At 40.5% G+C, this 20633-nt stretch overlaps 2 protein-coding genes across 2 annotated transcripts; both read right to left on the bottom strand.

Annotated features, from left to right (window-relative positions):
* Positions 1–748: 748 nt before the first annotated feature.
* Positions 749–11840, bottom strand: BCL7B (BAF chromatin remodeling complex subunit BCL7B). Its single transcript, XM_015812814.1, has 6 exons — positions 11703–11840; positions 8957–9032; positions 8008–8104; positions 6221–6391; positions 5904–5983; positions 749–1791 (listed from the first exon to the last, which is right to left on the bottom strand). Exons 1-6 carry the CDS (start codon positions 11792–11794, stop codon positions 1699–1701), a joined length of 609 nt encoding a protein of 202 aa, XP_015668300.1. The 5' UTR covers positions 11795–11840; the 3' UTR covers positions 749–1698.
* Positions 11841–14905: 3065 nt separating this feature from the next.
* On the bottom strand, positions 14906–20619 carry TBL2 (transducin beta like 2). Its single transcript, XM_015812812.1, has 7 exons — positions 20465–20619; positions 18801–18928; positions 17665–17849; positions 16983–17134; positions 16698–16824; positions 16397–16549; positions 14906–15429 (listed from the first exon to the last, which is right to left on the bottom strand). The coding sequence occupies exons 1-7, from the start codon at positions 20613–20615 to the stop codon at positions 14973–14975; spliced, it is 1353 nt and encodes a 450-aa protein (XP_015668298.1). The 5' UTR covers positions 20616–20619; the 3' UTR covers positions 14906–14972.
* Between the last annotated feature and the right edge of the window lie 14 nt (positions 20620–20633).

The raw sequence follows: 20633 nt of genomic DNA, 5'->3' as shown, positions 1-20633 counted from the left end.
TCTTAAACATAAATTATGGCTTTTACCTTTAAAAGCAAAGCCTGCTATATGACGGCTGGGCTTGGGATCTGAACATCAAATTCATCTGGTAAGTATTCTGGAGAGGAACTTCTTTGAAAACCCTGACCTTTCACTGTTATAGCTCTGTCCAAATGCAGATATCTCTCCCCCCCCCCCCCCGAACTTAGTAGCATTCAGTATTTTTACACACATAGTTAATCTAAATGGGACATTTTCTTGACTTAATTGAATTAAGGTCTGTAGGTTACATTCGCCTCACATTCTTCTAGCTTTAGATAGGGCAGTGGTAATTCTTAAAGTTATGGACTGACTTTGTGCTCTCCTACTCTTGCCCATGGAAAGTTTTCCATGAAATCCCCCTAACAAAACTCTTCAAGCTTTCTTCAAAGCTAGGTTGAAATACATCTGTTTGGGAGATGGCAGAAAATTAGACCTACCTGAAACGTATTGTTCCCCTTACTTATCAACCCCAATCCTATTCTCACTACAGTACATTTCCCCCATTCACTATAGTCCCAATATCTAAAGTAACGGGTGAGAAAACCTAATCATTTATCACTTTTATGGTATAGGAACAAAGATGAAAACAACTAGTTTTGTGCCAGTACACTTCATGAATGGAGTGGAACTTAGATAAAAGTAGCATTATGGGAAATGCATAAAAAATGATGCTGTCAGGATAAGTTTCTATCATGATTCCCATGCAAATGGGAAGAGGTCTTCTATGCCAGTCATCCCATTTCTTGTGAATATCTTTCCCCCGCCCCCAAATACATTTTCTCACACATATACTATTTCAAATAGTTTAATTTTAAAAATATTCTCTTCAGTGCTAAAATATCTCTTTTCTTCCCTGCGTGGCCAGCACTTTTCATGGCAGCAGGGCCCTGATCATGAAGTCAGTTCCACATGCAGATTGTGATGGGCAGGACAGGTCTGCAGAGACTAGAGAGGGTCGGGTGATTGGTGCTAGCTGTGCTAGGTGGCTATTCCACCCCTGAGAAGGGCTGCTCAGAGACAATGCCCCTTTGGTACCTGGGAAGATATTCTTCACCCCAAGGTCCACATTTGCCAGGCTGCAAAGGAGAGCCCTTTAGCCACCTAGATGCAGCCCAGCCTTCACTTCCTAGAACACCTTCTTAGCTGCAGCACCATTACCCTACCATGGAAGGAAAAGTTTTGGCTCCCTCCAGCACTAAGGCTTAACACCACAACTATTGCACAACATCCCAGGCAGACTTCCAACAGGTCCTGACTCACTTCCAGAGAGAATTCTTCGCTGTCTGGAGGAGAAAGGACAGGAAAGGAATTATGAGCTACCTGTTAAGTACAGAGAACTCTTTCTTACAGGAACCTTTTTAGCTGCAGTCCCCAAAGCCCACAAAGAGGATAAATAAAAAGTATACAAGAGAGGTTGCAACCACCTCATTCCTTAAGCGTGCAAGTCAAGAGGATGTGGCTGGGAGGAGATTGCACAAGAGGGACATATCTTAACACAGGTTGAGCAAAGTTTCATCTGGAGAGGTTATGGAAAGAGCAGGTTGATTCTTGGAGGACACTGCACAGGAGAAAAACATGGAGATGGAGAAGAATACCAACTTAAACAGATTGGTATTTTGAGAGGGAAGGGCAGGTGGAGTTTTGAAAACCACTGCATCACAGGATGAAGCAGATTGGCTAGCTCTCAGAAGCTGCATGACATATGGAGTTCTGATCTGCACAAAATCTCTTAAGTGGAGGTGCACCAGAATCTTCCTCCCCTCCATTCACCTGAAAGAAAAAAAAAGTATGGTTAGCTGGCTTGTCAATACAGGTAGTCCTTGGTTATGACCATTTGTTCAGCGACTGTTCAAAGTTATAGTGGTGCTGAATGAATGCTAGTTAAAAAATCCTTGAAATTTCAGCAATACCCCCAGTCGTATGATCAAAATTCGGGTGCTTGACAGCCTGCCCACATTTATGATCTCAGGGTACACTTCAACTCCATTGCCTGCTTTTCCCCATCTCTGCCTTTTTGGCTGTCCTCTGTCTCTGCTGCCCCATTACCCCCAGATGACCTTTGTCACCTTGTCAGCAACAGGATGATGGCAAAGGTCACCTGGAGGCAGTAGGGAACAGTAGGGGAGGGTAGGACAGCCAAAGGGGCAGAGATAGGAGAGGAGATAGGTTGGCAGGGTGAATTGAAGCAGAAGTAAGTACTGCAGGGCAGGAGAAACATGGAGTCTTGACCTAGCAATGGTGCAATCTTGGCCTAATGAGCAGAGCCAGGACTACTTGGAAGTGCCATGGTTAAGTGATGTTTCGCCTAACGAATGCTTCACCTAACAACAAAAATTCTATCCCAATAGGGATGTAACCTGACTGCCTGTATAGAAGGTGAACAAAACCAGTTTTACAAAGCTGACATGAAAAATGGGGAAATACTTCCAATGATGTGACATCCCTTTCCCAAATGAGATTCGTCCAGAAGTAGATAATTGGATTTTCTGAACTGAATGTGGACATTATGAACATTATTCATGTGCTTTGAATAGCCTCTTCTAACTGACTAAACATGAACTTTGGACAAAATGTGGGATAGACAGCATCACCACCAGATGGATTTGTAACTGGCTGACAAACCATACTCAATGAGTAGTCCTTAATGGTACTGCATCTACATGGAGGGAAGTAAGCAGTGGGGTACCACAGGGTTCCGTCTTAGGCCCGGTACTCTTCAATATCTTCATAAATGACTTAGATGAGGGAATAGAAGGGGATCTCATCAAATTTGCAGATGACACTAAGCTGGCAGGAATAGCCAATACCCCAGAAGACAAGCTCAGGATCCAAAAAAATCTTGACAGTCTTGAACAATGAGCCCTATCGAATAAAATGATATTCCTATCCAACAAAATGATATTTAATGTGGGGAAAAGCAAGGTTTTACACCTAGGCAGGAAAACCAAAGGTACAAGTTACTGGCTCAAAAACAGTAACTGTTAGAGGGACCTTGGCGTCCTAGTGGATGATCATTTAAACATGAGTCAGCAGTGTGTGGCAGCAGCCAAAAAAGCTAATACAATCCTTGGTTGTATAAACAGGCATAGAATCAAAATCACATGAAGTATTAGTACCGCTTTATAAAGCCTTTGTAAGGCACATCTGGCATATTGCATCCAGTTTTGGTCAGATTACAAAAAAGTTGAGACTCTGGAAAAAGTGCAAAGAAGAGCAACTAAGATGATTAAAGGCTTGGAGACTAAAACATATGAAGAATAGTTGCAGGATTTGGGAATGGCCAGTCTAGAGAAAAGAAGGACTAGGGGTGACATGATAGCATATTCCAATATTTGAGAGGCTACCACAAGGAGGGGGTCAATTTATTTTCCAAAGCACCAAGAAGGCAAGACAAGAAACAATGAATGGAAACTAATCAAGGAGAGAAGCAACCTAGAATTAAGGAGAAACTTCCTAACAGTGAGATCAATTAACCAGTGGAACAGCTTGCCTTCAGATGTCAGTACTTCATCACTTGAGGTTTTTAAGAAGAGACTGGATAGCCACTTGTCTGAAATGGTATAGGGACTCCTGTTTGAGCAGGGGGCTGGACTAGCAGACCTCCAAGGTCCCTTCCAGCTCTATTCTGATTGATTAAATTGTTTTTTGTGTATTTGAAATTACTACTATACATGTATTTTGGGTGTGGGACTGTCTTGCACCATGATTGTCTGGTTGCAGTGCTTCAGATATTCCCAAGAATCAGTTCCTCGTCCATTGCACTATTGAGAAATAGTGAATCAATGTTGGTCTTGCTTCACCTTCAGCATTTACAGTTTGTTGAGTGACAGGGCCCCTATCTATGCAGGGAACAAACATGGAGAAACACACACCCCTGGAAGATGCCATATTCAAATGACCATTACTTATTTTAAAATCTGACTCACTAAGAGGAGAATCAGCAATCCAGGAATACTATGTGGTTTCATAGTTACCCAGTCTGTCACAGTATGTCTACATACTGAAGAATAAGAAGAACTGAATGAAAGGCACAATGATGTGGTTGCTGTAATATTACAACAATATTACAATATTGCAGAGTTGTAATAAAAAGGAATAGTTAACATTGCTTTAAGTTAGGGAGAAGCATCAACATAATTCTGCAGAAATTTGTGTTTGATGGTTCTGAAGCAGCCCTCTGCCTTTTCTCCAGGACAGCAAGTGAAACCTTTGCTCTGCTTTTGATTTGCATTCTGCAGCTTTCAGAGGTACCTGTAATTCACAGACTCAGAACTAAGAATCCCCATTCATTTATTTGCTCTGCATATGACTTGGCTTACCATACAATTCCCATCTTTTTGCTCCTTGCTGGAAAATCTGGGGAGCAGCTGGATTGCCATGTTCCAGGATATGGCTATGCATTGTATATTTGAATATGCAGCCTCAAACTTGTCTTCTCATATCTATGAACTCTGCTAGGAATGGGGCTATGTTCCCACTTGTAAAAAGCATAACTTGTTCAGATGTTTTTCTTGAAGCTTCTACATGTATTATCATACCTATGCCAACCTGAGTATAATTTGCACAGGAGTTATGAAGCTGTGTAAAGGCCTGTACTCTTTTGAGAATGGAAGCAAATACTGTAAGTGTTTTCAATTGATATTCGAATAGGACTATCAATAATATGTATATGACTCTATTATTGTTTTTATACCACAGGATTTGGTACAAATGGTACCTTTGCTAAATGGTGCTTCCTTTCTATTTTTTAGACTACATGTTTATAGTAACCAAAGAATACAAAGTGTAATAGGTGGCCAAGATGTGACTTGTCATCTAGTAGTTCATTGCATAGTACCTGTCATAATGTAGGGATATTTGTTCTTCTGAAAATCTTATGTTCCCTTGCCTTTGGACCTCCCAAACTGGAACTATTGTGAAGCTATTTCAGATGAACTAAAGTAGGGCCTTCAAATCCTTCAGATTCTTAGTCAAATGAATGCTCAGTTCAACAAAAGATTTTTTTTAAAAAAATCCTATCCAGTGAATTATGAAGGCTTCAACCTTAAAAGATGCTAGGATATTGATTTGCAATTACCAATTGCCAATGAGTTGCCAATGGGTTTTTTATTTGTTGTTGTTGTTGTTGTTGCTGTTGTATCAAAGGAAACCAATAGTGCAGCGGTCTCCAACCTTTCCGGCTTTGTGCACTGGCAGGGTGGGGGGAGAGCAGATAGTTCCACGCTCACTCGCCTGCTGTAGATGCAAGTGGAGTTGTGTGCGCAGGCATACTCGCCTACTGCCATGGCCCGGTTCTGAACAGGCCCCAGCCAGGTAGTGGGCTGTAGCTTGGGGGTTGGTGACCCCTGCCATAGTGGTTTCCAGTAGAATAATAATTGCCTGCCAGATCTGCAAAGTCATTTTTAAGGGACTTTTCTTTCTCTCTCCCCAGTCCTTGCTTATCCAGAAAAGCACAGGCTGTAGAAGCTACATTTCAGAAGTAGAACATCTGAATGACTGCAATTGGCCCGGAGAGCAATACAGGGCTGGACCTGCTTAGTACTTGAATGGAAGAACTCCAGGGAATACCTGGGAGACTAGGCTATCCTGAGAAGTAGTGAAAACATCTTAGAAAAAGGCAATACAGATTACTAAGGGAGATATATGGATGTATCCATCAAGATGCTAGAAATCAAGCTACACTTGACAGAGATTTTATTTTAGATTGTAACACGTGGAAAATAACTGTAGCTTATCAACTTTCCAATTAAATCCATGGCCTGGCTAGGAATTCTGTAGCTGAATGTCCAGACAGAAATGTTTGAATATTAATACTATATGCTGCTAAAGAGCATGGGTTTGGATCTGCCTTAGGAAGCTGTTGCCTATTCCATAGGCCTTACCTGAGCCTTGAGTTTAACTGGCTCTTCCTTTGTGAGGGTTGGAGGCTCATCAGCTACTTCTGAGGGAGGGAGAGCAGGTTCTGAAAGTTAACAAGAAAAAAGGGTCAGTGGCACATCGAGGTTTTTATTGAACTGGAGAGGTAAGGCTATTAAATACTCTGCAGGAGTCCAAAATAGCAAGGATTGTACATATGCTATTACTACTGAAGCCCCTTATCAGGAATTCTACATAATACGTCAGGTCTATCTCAGTGCTCCCTCAGCGGCCATGGGAATGGGTTTTTGTAGTGCCACAACTCCTTAGCCAAATGACTCACCTTCCAAGGGCTCCTGTCCCAGCGTGGGTGGCTGTGAATCATCAGTGCGGAAGTCAGAAGTGTGGCTGGGGCTCATGGATTCACTTTGCTGTGGACTGGGACTGGAAGCAGCACTACTGTCTGCCTTTAGCTGATAGGTGTCTGAAAGGGAGCTCTGATTGCTGTTCTCATCTGGGGAAACCAGACAGAAAAAAAAGACTTTTCAGTGAGCTGGAAGCAAAAGTAACACTGCAGGTGTATCTGCAAGATAACTGGAATGAAACTCAGATTTTCAAATGGTTGTTCCCCAAGATGTACCACCTCATACCATGGTTAAATAAAACTTATAATCCCCTTCTCTGTCAGGGTAATACTCGAACAGAGACAGCCAGGACCAAGAGATGGTTTTGGGTCTACTACAGTTCTTTAACAGACTAGAAAGACTATTGAACACAAAATCCCATTTATTATTATTATTAATTTATTATTATTATTATTAATTTAATTTATATACCGCCCTTCTCCCGCAGGACTCAGGGCTCAGAATCTTGAGGTTTTGTGTTAAAAATCAAATTCAAGTTTCTAAGACTTATAGACTAAAGGAATCCTCTGACATTTGTTGAAATGCCAGAAACAAGTGAACAAAATGAACAGAATTTCCAATAGATGGAGGCAGACATTCAGTTGTCCTATACATCTACTGATGACAAACAAAGCCAGACTAAATTTCAAAACTAGGGAGAAAGAGGGAAATTATGTTAAAATAGCAATTTTGGACCTTTGGTTATATAACTAATTTAAGTTACACAAATGTCCAAAATGTTTTAACATTATTTGCAATAGTAGGTGAGCATAGAGAATTAGGAGGCTGGAAGGGACCCTGTCTGTCTTCTTGTCCAACCCCCTGTCCAAGGCAGATCTTATTGCATTCTGGACAAATGGCTGTCCAGTCTTTTCTTGAAGACTTCCAACTACGAAGTACTCCAACTCCGGAAGGCAAAGTGTTCCACTGGTTGTTCTTACTCTCAGGAAACTTCTCCTTAGTTCCAGGTTGGATCTGTCTTTGATAAGCTTCCACCCATTGCTTCTAGTCTTGCCCTCAGGTGCTTCATAGAATAAGTCGATGCCCTCCTCCGTGACTGCCCCTCAAGTATCACAAGACAGCTATTAGGTCGCCTCTAATCCTTTTCTTCATCAGGATAGACATACCTCGATCCCTTAATTTTCATCATACAGTTTAGCCTCCAGATCCTTTATCATCTTTGTTGCTCTTCTCTTTCTGCACTCTTTCTCAGCATCTTTTTTGTATCATGGTGACCAGAACTGGACAGAGTATTCCAAATGTGGCTTCACTAATGCAGTATAGAGCAGCACTATCATTTCTTGTGATCTTGATAACTATTCTTTGTTGATGCAGCCTAGAACGGCATTGACTTTTTTGGCAGCTGCAAAACACTATTGGCTTATACTTAAATGATGATCCACTAGGACACCAAGATCTCTCACACAGTTACTACTGTTGAACCAGGTTGTCACATATTCTATACCTGTGCATTTTGTTTTTCCTGCCTATGTGCAGGAATACTGTATTATCATAACACAGCTTGAAAGATGGGTCCATCTGGCCCAGTATTAGCCACCTTGACTAGCAATGACTTGCCACGATTTGAAACAGGGATGCTGCTTTCTTTTTATCCTGTTATATGGTAATGATGCCTCAGGCTTTTACAGGACCTCTTTGCCAGTGCTTGCAGAACCATGTCTCGTCTGCTTCATCAATATGCAAAAAAGACCTGGAGTCTAATCACCTTGGAATTCCAGGAGAAGGGAAGAGTTGGCTGCAGTTTCCGCTGGATAGCCATTTGGTTCTGGGACAGCAGTACCACTGGATTTGGACTTCTCTTTCTTGAAATGAAAAAGAAGACAGTGAGTTTTGTAGCTAGTGTGCAAAAAAAAAAACCTCTACCACATATATGCACTCTCTACAATTAGTAGTTGGAGCAGATTGGACTTCAGAGGCCACCAGACTCAAAGGATTCTCTACAAGGAAAGCAAGACCTCCTTATCTGGAATTTGATACGCCTTTGAAGAATTAAGCATGAGAAATACAATTTTGGTGTCATCTATTAAGAAATCATCCAAAATGTTGTTTATTTAGAAAATCTACCACATATGGCTGCCTTACTCACTCCTTGTGACTCCAAGTGGCTTACAGACATAAAATCTCAAAGACAAAACCAAATAAACCTCCACCTCCCTGGCAATAACAACCAAACAAACCACTTGGTGGACTCTATATCATCCTGGGGTCCCCAGGCCCACTGGGAAAAATATGTCTTCAGGACTTTTTGAAACAATATCAATTTGGTGACCAATCTTATCTCCACAGGGATGGTGTTCCACAAGGAGGCAACCCAACAGAGAAGGCCCTTCTTCATGGTCCCACTAGATGGACCTCCTTAAGAAAGGGGACCCATAACATACCCTGCCTCCCCACTCTGGTGGGTCAGGTAGAAGTAGATATATACTAAAGCAGAAGGGATTTATTTATGTTTCATTTTTAATATCCTTGAGAGAGGCAGGAAGTCTATTGAAAATGAACGGACATTTGTCACACTACTGTAAGGATTATCTCTGTATTTTTGTTTATAGGAAGGGAAAATAAAAGGTAGCATATTGCTCATTCTGCTGGGTGTTCTTGCCTTGGAGAATAGCTCAAGCCCCCCTCCAGCATGCCCTGTTCCTCTCATCTCTCACCTCTTTGCTATCAGCCACAGGCACCCACTTGAATATCCGCAGGGATGTGTCTCCCACTGTTACCCATTTCTTCTCCCTGCATCAAAACATGAATGAGATTAGATACAGTCAAGCCACCTTCTTCCCCAGCTACAATTTACAGGATTGGCTTAGGTCAACAGTGAAGTTATTTCAGTTTTATTGAGTTTCTGCTTTTTTTCATAAACTGTACTGAGGCCAAGGTGAAATTGTACAACCTAGCATGTCTTCTCACCTTTTGGATGGAATTGTAGCACTCTGTGTTCAGAACCATTACTTAGCTCGGGAGTAAATAACATTTTGGAATCCAAACTCTATACTTAGTCTTTGAGTGGGGTTTAAGGGGCCATACAACAAAAGTAGCCAGGGCCATGTCAAAAATGAAACAATTTAATTTAATGTATGTTAAGTTATATTTGGTTAATAAAACAACTACTCAGACTGTAATATTGTTCATCTTTTGACACATTAATAATTATAATGTGGTGGCAGCTTTTGGAGGGCTTGTTAGGGTTGCACCCAAGACTTTCAAAGGTTGCACAGGCCTAGAGCTGTAAAACATAACATTAAAAAATAATAGCTGCAAACAAAATGGTATCTTGAATCCATTTAATATAATCTGCTGATCTGTACTGAAAGATTTATAATAAACACAAGACTGATCTTTTTGCATGTTTCCTATACCAAATTCCTATACCATATTCCTACCAAACTTACTTTAGCTATTGTGAGGAACCATAAGGAGTTCTCAAGTATACCGATAAGTTGAAGAAGTTATTTTCTCAGAACCTCAAGTTGTTTACAGCTTTAAATACCAGCATCATTTGATAAGAAACTGAAAATCTACAGTACTAACCTTTGATATTTGGCAATCCTGTTACTACTGCTTCTCTACCATTGTTCAGTGTTTCAACAGATATTGAACTTAACTTAGGCATCAGCGATATCTAAAGTTCTGTAATAGCAGTTAGTGATTGTATTTACACAACATAAAAAACAATTCAGCCCATATAAATGGTTTCAAACTATTTCCTAAAGCAAAACATATTGACCATGTTATACCTTACTGTCATGACATGTCACACCATGCTAAGACATAATGAAATTTATTTAGTTCTGACCTAGCCATTACTAGTTTTAAAACATGTTTATGCTTTAGAATGTTGTGTGAAGAAATTTAAGTACTTTTTCAAGAAAGGATCGTTGTGACAGGCTTGGCTCCTTTTTCTTTTGCTGTTGACTTAGAAGAGAATCTATTGTTACTAGTTTGGTGCTATTTTACAATTTCCACTTGTTTATAGCATGCTGCATTCCTTTATCTTGGGAACTCTTATCTGGAAAGCATAGTATTCATTCAACTGACCAATGAACTGCTCAGTCCCAGCCACTTTTAGTCAAAACATCTGATGCCATACTTTAGGAATCTGAATTTATTCTCCCCAACCAACCCCCAAATTTAGCCATTCATTGTTTTTGAACAGTGACCAAGTTAGAAATTAATTTCTCTATCCCACTCCTGTGCAATTGTAGAATCATGTATCTGTATGACCCAAATTTAAAAAACATGTCTGCACCTAGTTGCCAATGAAGTGAATCAGACAAAGTTCATTTCAAGTGTTCTCTTACATAATCTGAGCCATCGGAAAATATATATAAAAAATCTGCTGGTTTTTTTTTTACATTCTCCCTTGTTTTTAATATCAGCCAGCCAAAACTAAAAAAAACCCAACACTTTAAAGAAGTATACCGATAGCCAATCCTCAGTTGTTTATCTTTAGATCCTGAGATTCAGAAGCAACTATATTAGACCAAATACTATGCAACTGTAGAAGAAACATAAACCAGGCCCTGAGCAATCACATTTCTGCCACCCAGGAAGAACATGGCTCCTGTTTACTGGCCCCAAAACATACCAGCTGCACTGAGTTGCTTGTTTTTCCTTATCAGAACTCTGAACTCCAACAAGGAAAATAATATGTTGGCCAAAATAGTCATCCATTGGCTAGAAGACTTCTGCATAGATATGGATCATAACACATGTCCTAATACAAATTAGCCAGGCATCCCCATCTGCCAAAATAGGGCAGGAAGACACACCATGTTGGCTGTTACCAAATCTCATATTCTGTGGTAGACTGACTCTAAAGATGGAGGCTCTGATTCCAGCTAATAAGCCACTATATTCTCAATTCTCATCTCTGAAATATGGAGATGTTACTACTGGCCTACCTTACAAGGTTATTGTGCAGATTGTTAATGTCACACAATTACAGAGTTTTAAAAATTGAGATGTGCTCAAATACTCTTCTCCTTCCTCTTTATGCATACAAAACTTGTTTGGCACACTTCAAACAAGCCAAAATCTCCCTCTTGCCGGTACCCACCTCTAAGCAGCTGGATGAGGCAGGCAGCTGCAGGTAGGCCCGCCAATCCCTATAGCAACCCGGCTCCCTACTTTTTAGCTCCCCTGGGGTTCGACTGGTGTAGCGTTACGTCAATCTAAACTATGTGACAGGTCCCACTGCCTGCACTACAAATCGCACAGCTTCCCGCACCCGGCCATTTCAGTTGTTACAAGATGATTGGCCGTTTCGCAAAAGTCCCACCCACCAAAATAAACGCCTTCCACCAGTTGGCTACTTAGCTGTCACCAAGCCCGCATTCGGCGGGGATTGGTTGACCCCTTATCAGACCCCTCCCCCCACGACCCCTCCCTCCTGTCCCTCACCATTTGCGAACGCGCTCGATCGCCGCCATGACTTTTTTGATGTCATCCTTGGCGCGGCTGCGGGTCTCTGCCCGCACTGAGCGGCCCGACATGGCGCCTGTGGCCCCAGCAGCCCCAGATCCCGCAGCAGCCGCTGTGCCCACACGCGCATGCGCGTGCCGCCCCTCTACCTCCGTGCGTAACGCGTCAGCGCCCCGCCTGAGGAAGAGTACGGGCTCAAGCGCATGCGCAAGGTGGCTTTATGTTTCCCCCGTGCTAAGGGGAGGTGCGAAGCAAGTTCTGGATTGTGTCTTATAATAGGACAGTAAGTTTTGTATTACTTCAGAAGAACTAGCTTTGCTATGCTATTAGTTTATTTTAGATAGAATTAGTGAAAAATAAAGTTATACAGTTTCATAAATCAATTGTTTGCCATTTATATAAGGGAAAGTAACAGAAAAAGCTGTAATAGAGGGTCTCTTTTGGATTCTTAAGATCTGGCTTCAAATCGTAGATACAAATGGAGAAAGGCTTTGTTTTATGGCAGACGAATGTTTCCTTTGAGCCTTTACTGTGATATCTTGTGGATTTTGTTGCTTTTTTAATTTTTCAAATCTAGCCTAGTTGTGGGATATCCTGAGGGTCTCCCATCCAAGTATTAATCAAGATAAATCCAGTTTAGCTTTTCAAAGGTAAAACTGCCTTTTATATTTCTATTGCTGTTTATGTTGTATTAATGACATCACATTTAGCCTAGTCGAAAGTATTTTATCCAGAATGTTGGGCCATGTGGACCAGTGCTATGACTCAGTAGGTTCCAGGTTCCTAAATTATGAAGATTACTTGGCTTAAATATTAAACCAAAAACAAATATATTGTGTACAATGTATATATCCAACCACCATAGTGGCAGTTGGTTTAAATTACTGGTGCACTATGAGGTCCATACACCAGGTTTATTAAATCTGACAAGCTTGTTGCACAGCCCCCTCCACCTAAAGCACTCTAGATATGTGGTGGCTACACCCACTAATAGGAACATGTGGGAATTGTAAGCCTAATACATCTGAATACTCCAGTTTTGGGAACGCTTGAGATACAGCAAATATCTGCAAACTAGAAGTTAAGGCAGCTTTAGAACTAATAATCTGAATATGCATTACATAGTATCTTATTTCTGTTGTGGCATGTTCTGGATTTGTAGTTATCCCTTAAGAGTCATTATGAGGAAGGAAGCAATATGCACGTTGTACCCTGGCTATGTTTAGGTCCTCAACCTAATAGTACGAAATGGGCCACAGAGATTCTTAGCTATAAAGTTGCCAGAGGGAATGGGAATCTAATCTAGGAAGATATTTCTTATACTGTAAGCCAACAGCAGTTTTAAGACTACTCCTTACAGATGAATGTAGTAATCTAATCAAGTTTATTCAAGCAAATCTGAGCTTAGTGATGGTGATATTAGCTTTCCACTATAGTCCCATATTTGAAAGGTAGAGGTAGAAACATCTTCAAGTTGAGCTTATCTCTTGGTGACTTTATGGATACATCATTGTACTTTTAAAGGAAATAGCATGGAAATGACTTATCATTGCTTTCTTGTGGGGTTCTTTTTTCAATTTCTCTGCCTGTCCTGTCCTGTCCTGTCCTTTTCTTTCTTGAAGATACCACTCAAGTCCAACTCTATGTAGCTTTTTGAGATCAGTGAAGGTCAGCTCAGTGCTGTCTAGATCTACTCACAAATAAAAGCCTCTGAGTTACCTGGAAATTAACCCTATCTACTTCCCAATAAGTGAATTATTTTTGAATAATTTGATAATTAAAATTGAATAATTTCATAATTTTGAATTCTTGACATACTATGATTTGTATCTATTCTTTTTGCCCACAGGACTATTCAAATTAAATTTCCAGTCAAGATTTTTTTTAGTTTAGAATGCATTCCCTGATAACCTTAACCTCACTTTACTTTTGTCACTGTTTTAACAGTGAATATTATCCAAGTTATTTCAACTCTGTATGATCAAGTACAAAACGTGGATAATTTTTTATTCTTTGTCCTATATATTAATATTCAGTTTGATTGTATAGGTAGTCCCTGACTTACAACAATTGGGACTGGATTTCCAGTAGTAAGTTGTTATGGTAATAAGTTGGGGCAACCATGTGACTGGAACCTGTTTTACAACATTTGTTTATGGCAGTCATTAAAGGAACACTGCAAGTCATAAGTGTAAACCCATTGATTTAAATGGGCAGTTTTTGCCAAAACTGGCAAAAAAGTCATAAATCATGCTCACATAATAGAATTCTGTAATTAGTTGTAAAGGTGAGCAGCTGCCAAGCACCTGGAAGGCAGTCATATGACTGCGAGGGGGGGGGGGGCACATTTTAAAACAGCCAGAAGTGCTTTATAGGTGGGAAATCACCCATTCTGGACCCATCATAATTTCCAGCAGTTAAGTGCCTGGTCAAAAGTTGAGGTCTACCATATTTCTGTATTTTATGTTTATTCTTGTTTATAAACTAAAGATGAGAAAGCTATAAATATACCAAGCCCATCCTTTTCAGGAAAGTAAGAGAATCCACAACAACTCTCAAAATTGAATTGATTGAAGAGCCAACAAGCGGCTAATGCAGATAACATTTAGCTAGTTTTTTTCTATTATGCTTCTACAAAATTCTAATTAAAAGGAATGATTGCATAGATAAGATAGTGGTATGCAAAACATCTGGATTCAAAATGTTTCAGTATAAAACTTTCTACTTGAGTTTAAAACATTCTTCTTTGAGCTCTTCAAAAGCATTTGGGAGGGGGACTTCCCAACTGGTCAAAACAACTGTTTGAACTCAAAGCAGCTTGTTTCAAATTCAGGATGGTCTGAGCTGCAGTATTTTGCACCTACCTAATAAGAGTTAGACATTAACTGATTTCCAAAATGTCAGAATTCATGGGTGTATTTTCAAATTCTTTTGTGAAGACACTTTTTCAGCTTCTTTTGCCCTCTGAAATAATAACACTAAGAATTCTCAGAATGTCCAAGATGCATGGGGGATGAAAGCCACTTTGATGTGACTCCACCCTACGCACCAATTGACAATTACGGTAGTACAGCAGGACATCTCTTGAATTTCCCAAGACAAAAACTGCCTTGTCTTCCTTGTTCTAAATAGTTTTCAGGAAATCCCAGGAAGCAACAGCTGTGCAAAAAATGTTTTATTAGTTCTCATTCTGCATATTTAAAAAAATTAACCCCAAGCTTGCACAGAAAACATGCTTTTTGGAGCTATTCATTTCTTCTTGCCATAGATACTATCCAGCGCACTCTGGGCATCTGTTATTTGTTGCTGCAGTCTCTGCTTAGTGGACTCATTAGAAGCCTTTTTCAGCAGTGTCTTCATTTCTTCCACCACAGCCCGATATCCAGTTGTGTTGTGGAAGACACGGATGGCTCGGTCCCCACAGGAAATCAAGAAGCGACTGTTCGCATCAAAGGCTAAGTCTGTTATGTGCTCTCCATGAACACCTTCAAAGCACTCTTCCCCCTCTCCTCGCTGGGTGTTATAAACAAAGATGCTGGTGCTGCTGGAAATGGCCACTGCCCGTGCATCAGGAGCCAGAGCAATACGGCAGGGCTCTGTTACCTTGCAACTGCCTGTCAGCAACAGGTAAGGATCCTGTTGTTTCTTGTATTCAACATCTGTGTCCCAGAACTTCCAAGTGCCATCCTTCGAAACTGTTGCCATCCTATTAGGGTTAGAGAATGGCATCATTTAGCAATTTCAAGTTAATAGTTAGATGAATGTATTGGCTTGGCTCCAGTAGGGTCTATCACCTTCTTGTAACTTATGTTTCTTTTTTTCAGTTCTAATGTCCAGAAGCGTTATAACCGTAGACCTCCCCATGATTATCTAATTCACATCATAAATTTGGGAAATGGTTATGCATATAGACATATTCAGTATGTATGATATAGATGCCCTCAACAGATCTGATAAAACTCAAATATCCTTCAGGAATGTTTTAAGACTTTTAAGTTTTAAGGCTTGTTGGTGCCAGAGTGTATCTATTTTTAGTTTCCTGAGGATTGATTTATTTGACATATATGTGACTCTGAGTCATTCCCAAGTTAACATAAAACAATATAACAAAATAACTCTAAACTTATAATAAACTGCACAACAAAATTAAAAACTGTAAAAAAACTGCAGGAGAGCAAACTCAATTGTCCTAGCAATATAGCCACATTTAGGAAACACTGGGCTATAAATCCTACTAAATTAACCAACTGAGAACCTATTAACAAGGGACACTGATGAAGAATGGGTCACTTATTAATTGCATGTACTTAACACCATTCATTCATAATTTAATATATTTTCTGAGTCCACAAAATACATAAAATTGTGAATCAAATGGCTTGGGTTGAAACAACATAACCCTAACCTCAAATTAATCAAACTTAGCAAGTTGTCTGAATCCATTTGTTAAGTTCTGATTTGAGCTGGCTAAATATATTGTGGGAACATAGCCACTTAATCTTCAAAGGAGGTTCCTCCATTAGTTTATAAAGAGGAAGGAAGCAACTCCGAAGGGCCTTTTCTTCCTCACACCAAGGGTATCAGGAAAACTAGACAGAGGATTCAAAGGTAAGATGTGAACCAGTTCTTATAAAAATGTTATTAGTCCATAAAAATGAGAGATAGCTTCTCACCGCCGAGAGTCATTGGAAAAAGCAAAGGAATACACGCCAGCCTTATGCCCCTTCAGGTCAAAGGCTCTGATCACTTCCCGGAAATCTCCACTCTTGCTGAAACACACTTCCCACACCTTTACATCAGGAGTGAATCCACATGAACCGACAAACCTATAGGAAAGGAAATGCCAAAATGAATTGAACCATTTTGTGAGCTGCCGCTTCTCTGTTCTTCAGTATTATTTAGAGCACAAAGAACACATCTCTATTCTTCTGACATAATAGAAGGAAATGTAAACAAGTGACTGCCCTTCCTTACCTCCCACATGGCGACACAGTTGCAAAGGTATTGTTCATCTGGTTGGTGTTGATGCTAGCCAGAATTTCCCCCTTCATGTCCCAGATTAGGATGGTGGTGTCACTGGAGGCACTCATGATATATTTCCCTGGGGAATAAAGGGCAAAGGTAAAGGTACAATTCTGACAGGCTGATGCAGCTTACATGTATTCAGGAAACCAAGCAAATTAATTTGCTTTTAAGGAAATAAAGCTGAACCGTTCTCTGTAGTTGTGAGCTAGGCTGTTCAAAAGACAGCTTTCATACCTGTATCAGCAACGCCAATATTAATGATAGGAGCCTTGTGCTGCTTTGGAAATTCTTCTGGGATTGCGATGTATGTAAAAGTGCCATCCTCTTTCTTTGTCATTTTAAAAACACTGAGGGTGTCTCCATTTGCCAACCAAACAATGAAAGCTCTGAGTGAAGAAAAGAAAGGCATATAAGCAACATAACGAGCACAAGGAAGAAGCTGCTCTGCTTGGCAGTCATATAACATCCGCTCATCATGGTTTGTGAAACATGTGAAAATGCTTCCATGTTTGCAACTTCAGACTAGCTTCATTTCTTACTGCTTCTCTGGCTGCTTTTCTGCAAAAAAGGAATCGCAGCAAGACAAAATCTGCAGACTCTTTTAAAAAAATCTTTATTGTCATTTTTTACTATGAGCACACTGGCCCACACTAAAAATGAAATGCTGCTGCCTGCTCTCGAAAGAAAGTATATATATATCTACCTGTACACATACATTATGTGACTGAAACAACTCAGGTCAGCCTGTCCTTTTTGCAATGCTCTTCCTACAAAGTTTTCTAAAACCCTTTTTCAGTTTAGTTTTTATTATATTCTTCTTGTTTTGATTGTACACGCTGCCCATTTTCCTTTAGGATTAGGGTAGGTTACAGGTAAGCAGGTAATGCAAAGGATATTATTCAAACCCCCATCCTACCTGGAGTCCGGGAAGAAGCGGACCAGGGTAGCATGGTCCAGTTCCACATTAACCCGCATGCAGCGATGCTCCCTCTCCAAAATGTCTTTGGTACTCCAGATACGCACTGTACGGTCATCAGAACAAGATGCCAAATATTTCCCATTACTGCTGAAGTCCAGGCAGGTGACATTTCCACTGTGGCCCTGCAGAATACAAAGAAAATTAGCTTTTAGCCTCTGAATAAATCCAGGTGTCTTTTATACTGGAGATCTGTTATCTAAGAAGCAAAAAAGCAGTTTAGAATTCTAAAAAAAGGATTTATTTGAAAATTGTGGATATAAGAAAGAAGAGTATAAATATCCAGTCAAGGAAGCAGAAACCTCATGACCTTTAAACATTTTTTCCAATTTTATCACAAACTTTCCAACCTCAGAATAAGCTAATTCAACTGTGAAATAGTGATCAGGGTAAATTGTTTTGGAGTCAAGATATACTTAATGAAATTGGAAAAGAAAACGTAGACTGTTTTAATCTCAAAACTCTTTGCTTTCTTCTGTGATCTATCTTTTAACAAAACTAGGAGAATTGCTATGGATCAGCCAGTAAACAGTTGGATTCCCACTTATCTCCTTGGGCAAGTAGATATTCTCAGCTAAAGTAAAATGCTTGTAAGATACAATGGTAAAGCTGTGGGCAGGATGGACTCTGCTTTTTCATATCATGAAACTGTTTATTTCTGCACAGTAGCTGAAGATTTCAAAATGAAAAGCAGATAAAGTAATTACACTCAAAGCACACCCCATGGTGCGGGGTGTAGAGAAGGCAGGTTCTAGAAAATGAAAGCTATACAATGTGAATCCAATCCTTTTTGAAAGCAACCTGGTCAATTTTTCCAGAAATATTCACTGTTACTACTGAATAGTACAGTTACGAATTTTGATTTCATAAGATTTTGGAAACAAATAAGAGATGACAGAAGTGTTCAGTTATTTTTCTAACTTCACGTTTAAACTTCCAATTATTACTGCAACTTTAGTCAACTCTATTACAGCAGAGAATAAAAGAAGGCCAGGTGGCAGACACATATATAATCAGCTCAAGAAAAAAAAGGTGAAATAACAGTATGTAAGAATATGTTACCCACCAGAGCTCACCTTGAGGGCTGAAGCCAGAAGTGGGTGTGTGAAAGTATGCTGTTGGGGCTTCTCTTTTCGAATTCGCTGTTGTTTCAACTTTTTCAGGCCTGCTGATTTGCTGGCTGCATCACCATTCACATTTTGATCTGAGGAATACATTTGAAGAAAAACTTAAATCAAGAACCAATTGGTTTTAACTGTTGTTTGAATCACTAATAGCATTTTTTCAATTATCAGCTTAGCACAACAAAAAATAAGTAGCTTGCAGCATCCATATTTTGATCATATGACCATAGGGATGCTGCACCGGTCATGTGAACAACACAAGTCATTTTTTTCAGTGCCATTGTAACTTTGATCACTAAATTAACTGTTGTAAGAAGATGACTACCGGAACTCTGGGAAGGAGCCATCTTAGCCCTCTTCCTGCCTACCAAATATTCCAAGCTCCCCTGCCTCTTTACCCTCTGGGAGGCAGCCCCCCTCCCTTCTGTGACTCCTGACTACATTCCACCACAGCAATGCATGTGAGAATAAATCTTTGTCATTTAAGATTTTTTTCTAGCTATCTTCCAATGAGCTCATAATGGCACACAGCATTCATTCTTCTCCCATTTTGTTATCAAAACTCAATGGCTGGATTCTCATTATATCATAACCTGGTGACTAAATTTGCACAATATGCTGACTGAACCATAACTTAACCAAACAAGCTGGATTTGCACAACATATTAAGCCACCAAAGAAAAGGAAAAACACGTTTATTGCTAGCTTAGCACATTGGGAAAAGCAACGGCAAGATCTCCGTACCGTAGCCTCCGTACCATAGTTAAGTACTTATTATGAAGGCCACTGAGACTAGAATTCCACTCATCTCAAAGTTGACTAGATTGAAAAACACTTTTTGCTGAACACGAGTTTTCTATTAACAACATTCCAGAGTTAATTCCCACCCTACAAGTCTAGAGAAGACCTCTGCTTGGAAGTCCAAAAAGCCCACACACCAGCTTGCTTGACTGTGTGATGAAGCTTCCTTTTCCAAGACCTAAGCAAACTGGAATTTCCTCAATGTGATGGCGCAGGCACAACGACATGAAGCCAGCTGCATCCTTATACATTCCAATCCTGACATCCGAGGCAATACTTCAGATGTGTTTTTAATATTACTTGCCCCCTTCGCTTTTCTGCTGAGACCAATTCCTGCATTCCTTCTAGTTAAAATGATAGGTCCAACGTACCTCTGAATGTACCTCTGATTTAGGGTTTGAAACCAAGTTTCCTAGTCCCAGACGACTACTTCCAAGTAGGTATTAGACTGACTCAATGCCCTGCTAGTCAGACATGCTTCTGTAATCTAGTTCTAGTCCAGTGTTTCTCAACCTTGACCATTTTAAGGCATGTGGACTTCAACTCCCAGAATTCCACAGCCAGCATTGCTGGCTGTGGAATTCTGGGAGTTGAAGTCCACATGCCTTAAAATGGTCAAGGTTGAGAAACACTGTTCTAGTCACAAGGCCGTGCTAACAATGATAACGAAAACAATAATGCGCAGCACCTTAGAAGGCAACTTTTAAATCGGAGCTGCCACGGCGGCTCACTTCTTGCGCAAGATGGAAACGTGGCCGCAAACCCCGCCCAGCAGAAAGCTGGCGGCGCGGCTTCCGAGCTTCGACCTCGCTTACCGTCAGGCGTCCCGCTCAGTTTCGCCACGTCCTCCTTGCCCGGCGCAGCCTTCGTCCGCCGCGTTAGAAAGAACAGCAACCCCCACAAAACTACGGCCCCGAGGACCAGCGAGAGGCCCACCAGCGTCGCGGACACAACCGCCTCCCCCATCCTCCAGCAGCGGCGGTA

The sequence above is a fragment of the Protobothrops mucrosquamatus genome, unplaced genomic scaffold (genome assembly GCF_001527695.2).
Source record: "Protobothrops mucrosquamatus isolate PMUCROS unplaced genomic scaffold, P.Mucros_1.0 scaffold112, whole genome shotgun sequence".
Taxonomy (NCBI): Eukaryota; Metazoa; Chordata; class Lepidosauria; order Squamata; family Viperidae; genus Protobothrops; species Protobothrops mucrosquamatus.
Note: the sequence above shows the minus strand (reverse complement) of the source record. Positions and strands in the feature narration are given on the sequence as shown.

Excerpts from the sequence above, each read along its gene's own strand:
- TBL2 (XM_015812812.1), bottom strand. The coding sequence starts at position 20,615 with ATGGGGGAGGCGGTTGTGTCCGCGACGCTGGTGGGCCTCTCGCTGGTC. Across the intron at positions 18,929-20,464 it reads ACTGAGCGGGACGCCTGACG|ATCAAAATGTGAATGGTGAT; the intron begins GTAAGCGAGGTC and ends TGTATTCCTCAG. Across the intron at positions 17,850-18,800 it reads TTCTGGCTTCAGCCCTCAAG|GGCCACAGTGGAAATGTCAC; the intron begins GTGAGCTCTGGT and ends TGTATTCTGCAG.
- BCL7B (XM_015812814.1), bottom strand. The coding sequence starts at position 11,794 with ATGTCGGGCCGCTCAGTGCGGGCAGAGACCCGCAGCCGCGCCAAGGAT. Across the intron at positions 8,105-8,956 it reads CTGTGGCTGATAGCAAAGAG|AAAGAGAAGTCCAAATCCAG; the intron begins GTGAGAGATGAG and ends TTTCATTTCAAG. Across the intron at positions 5,984-6,220 it reads GGGACAGGAGCCCTTGGAAG|AACCTGCTCTCCCTCCCTCA; the intron begins GTGAGTCATTTG and ends GTTAACTTTCAG.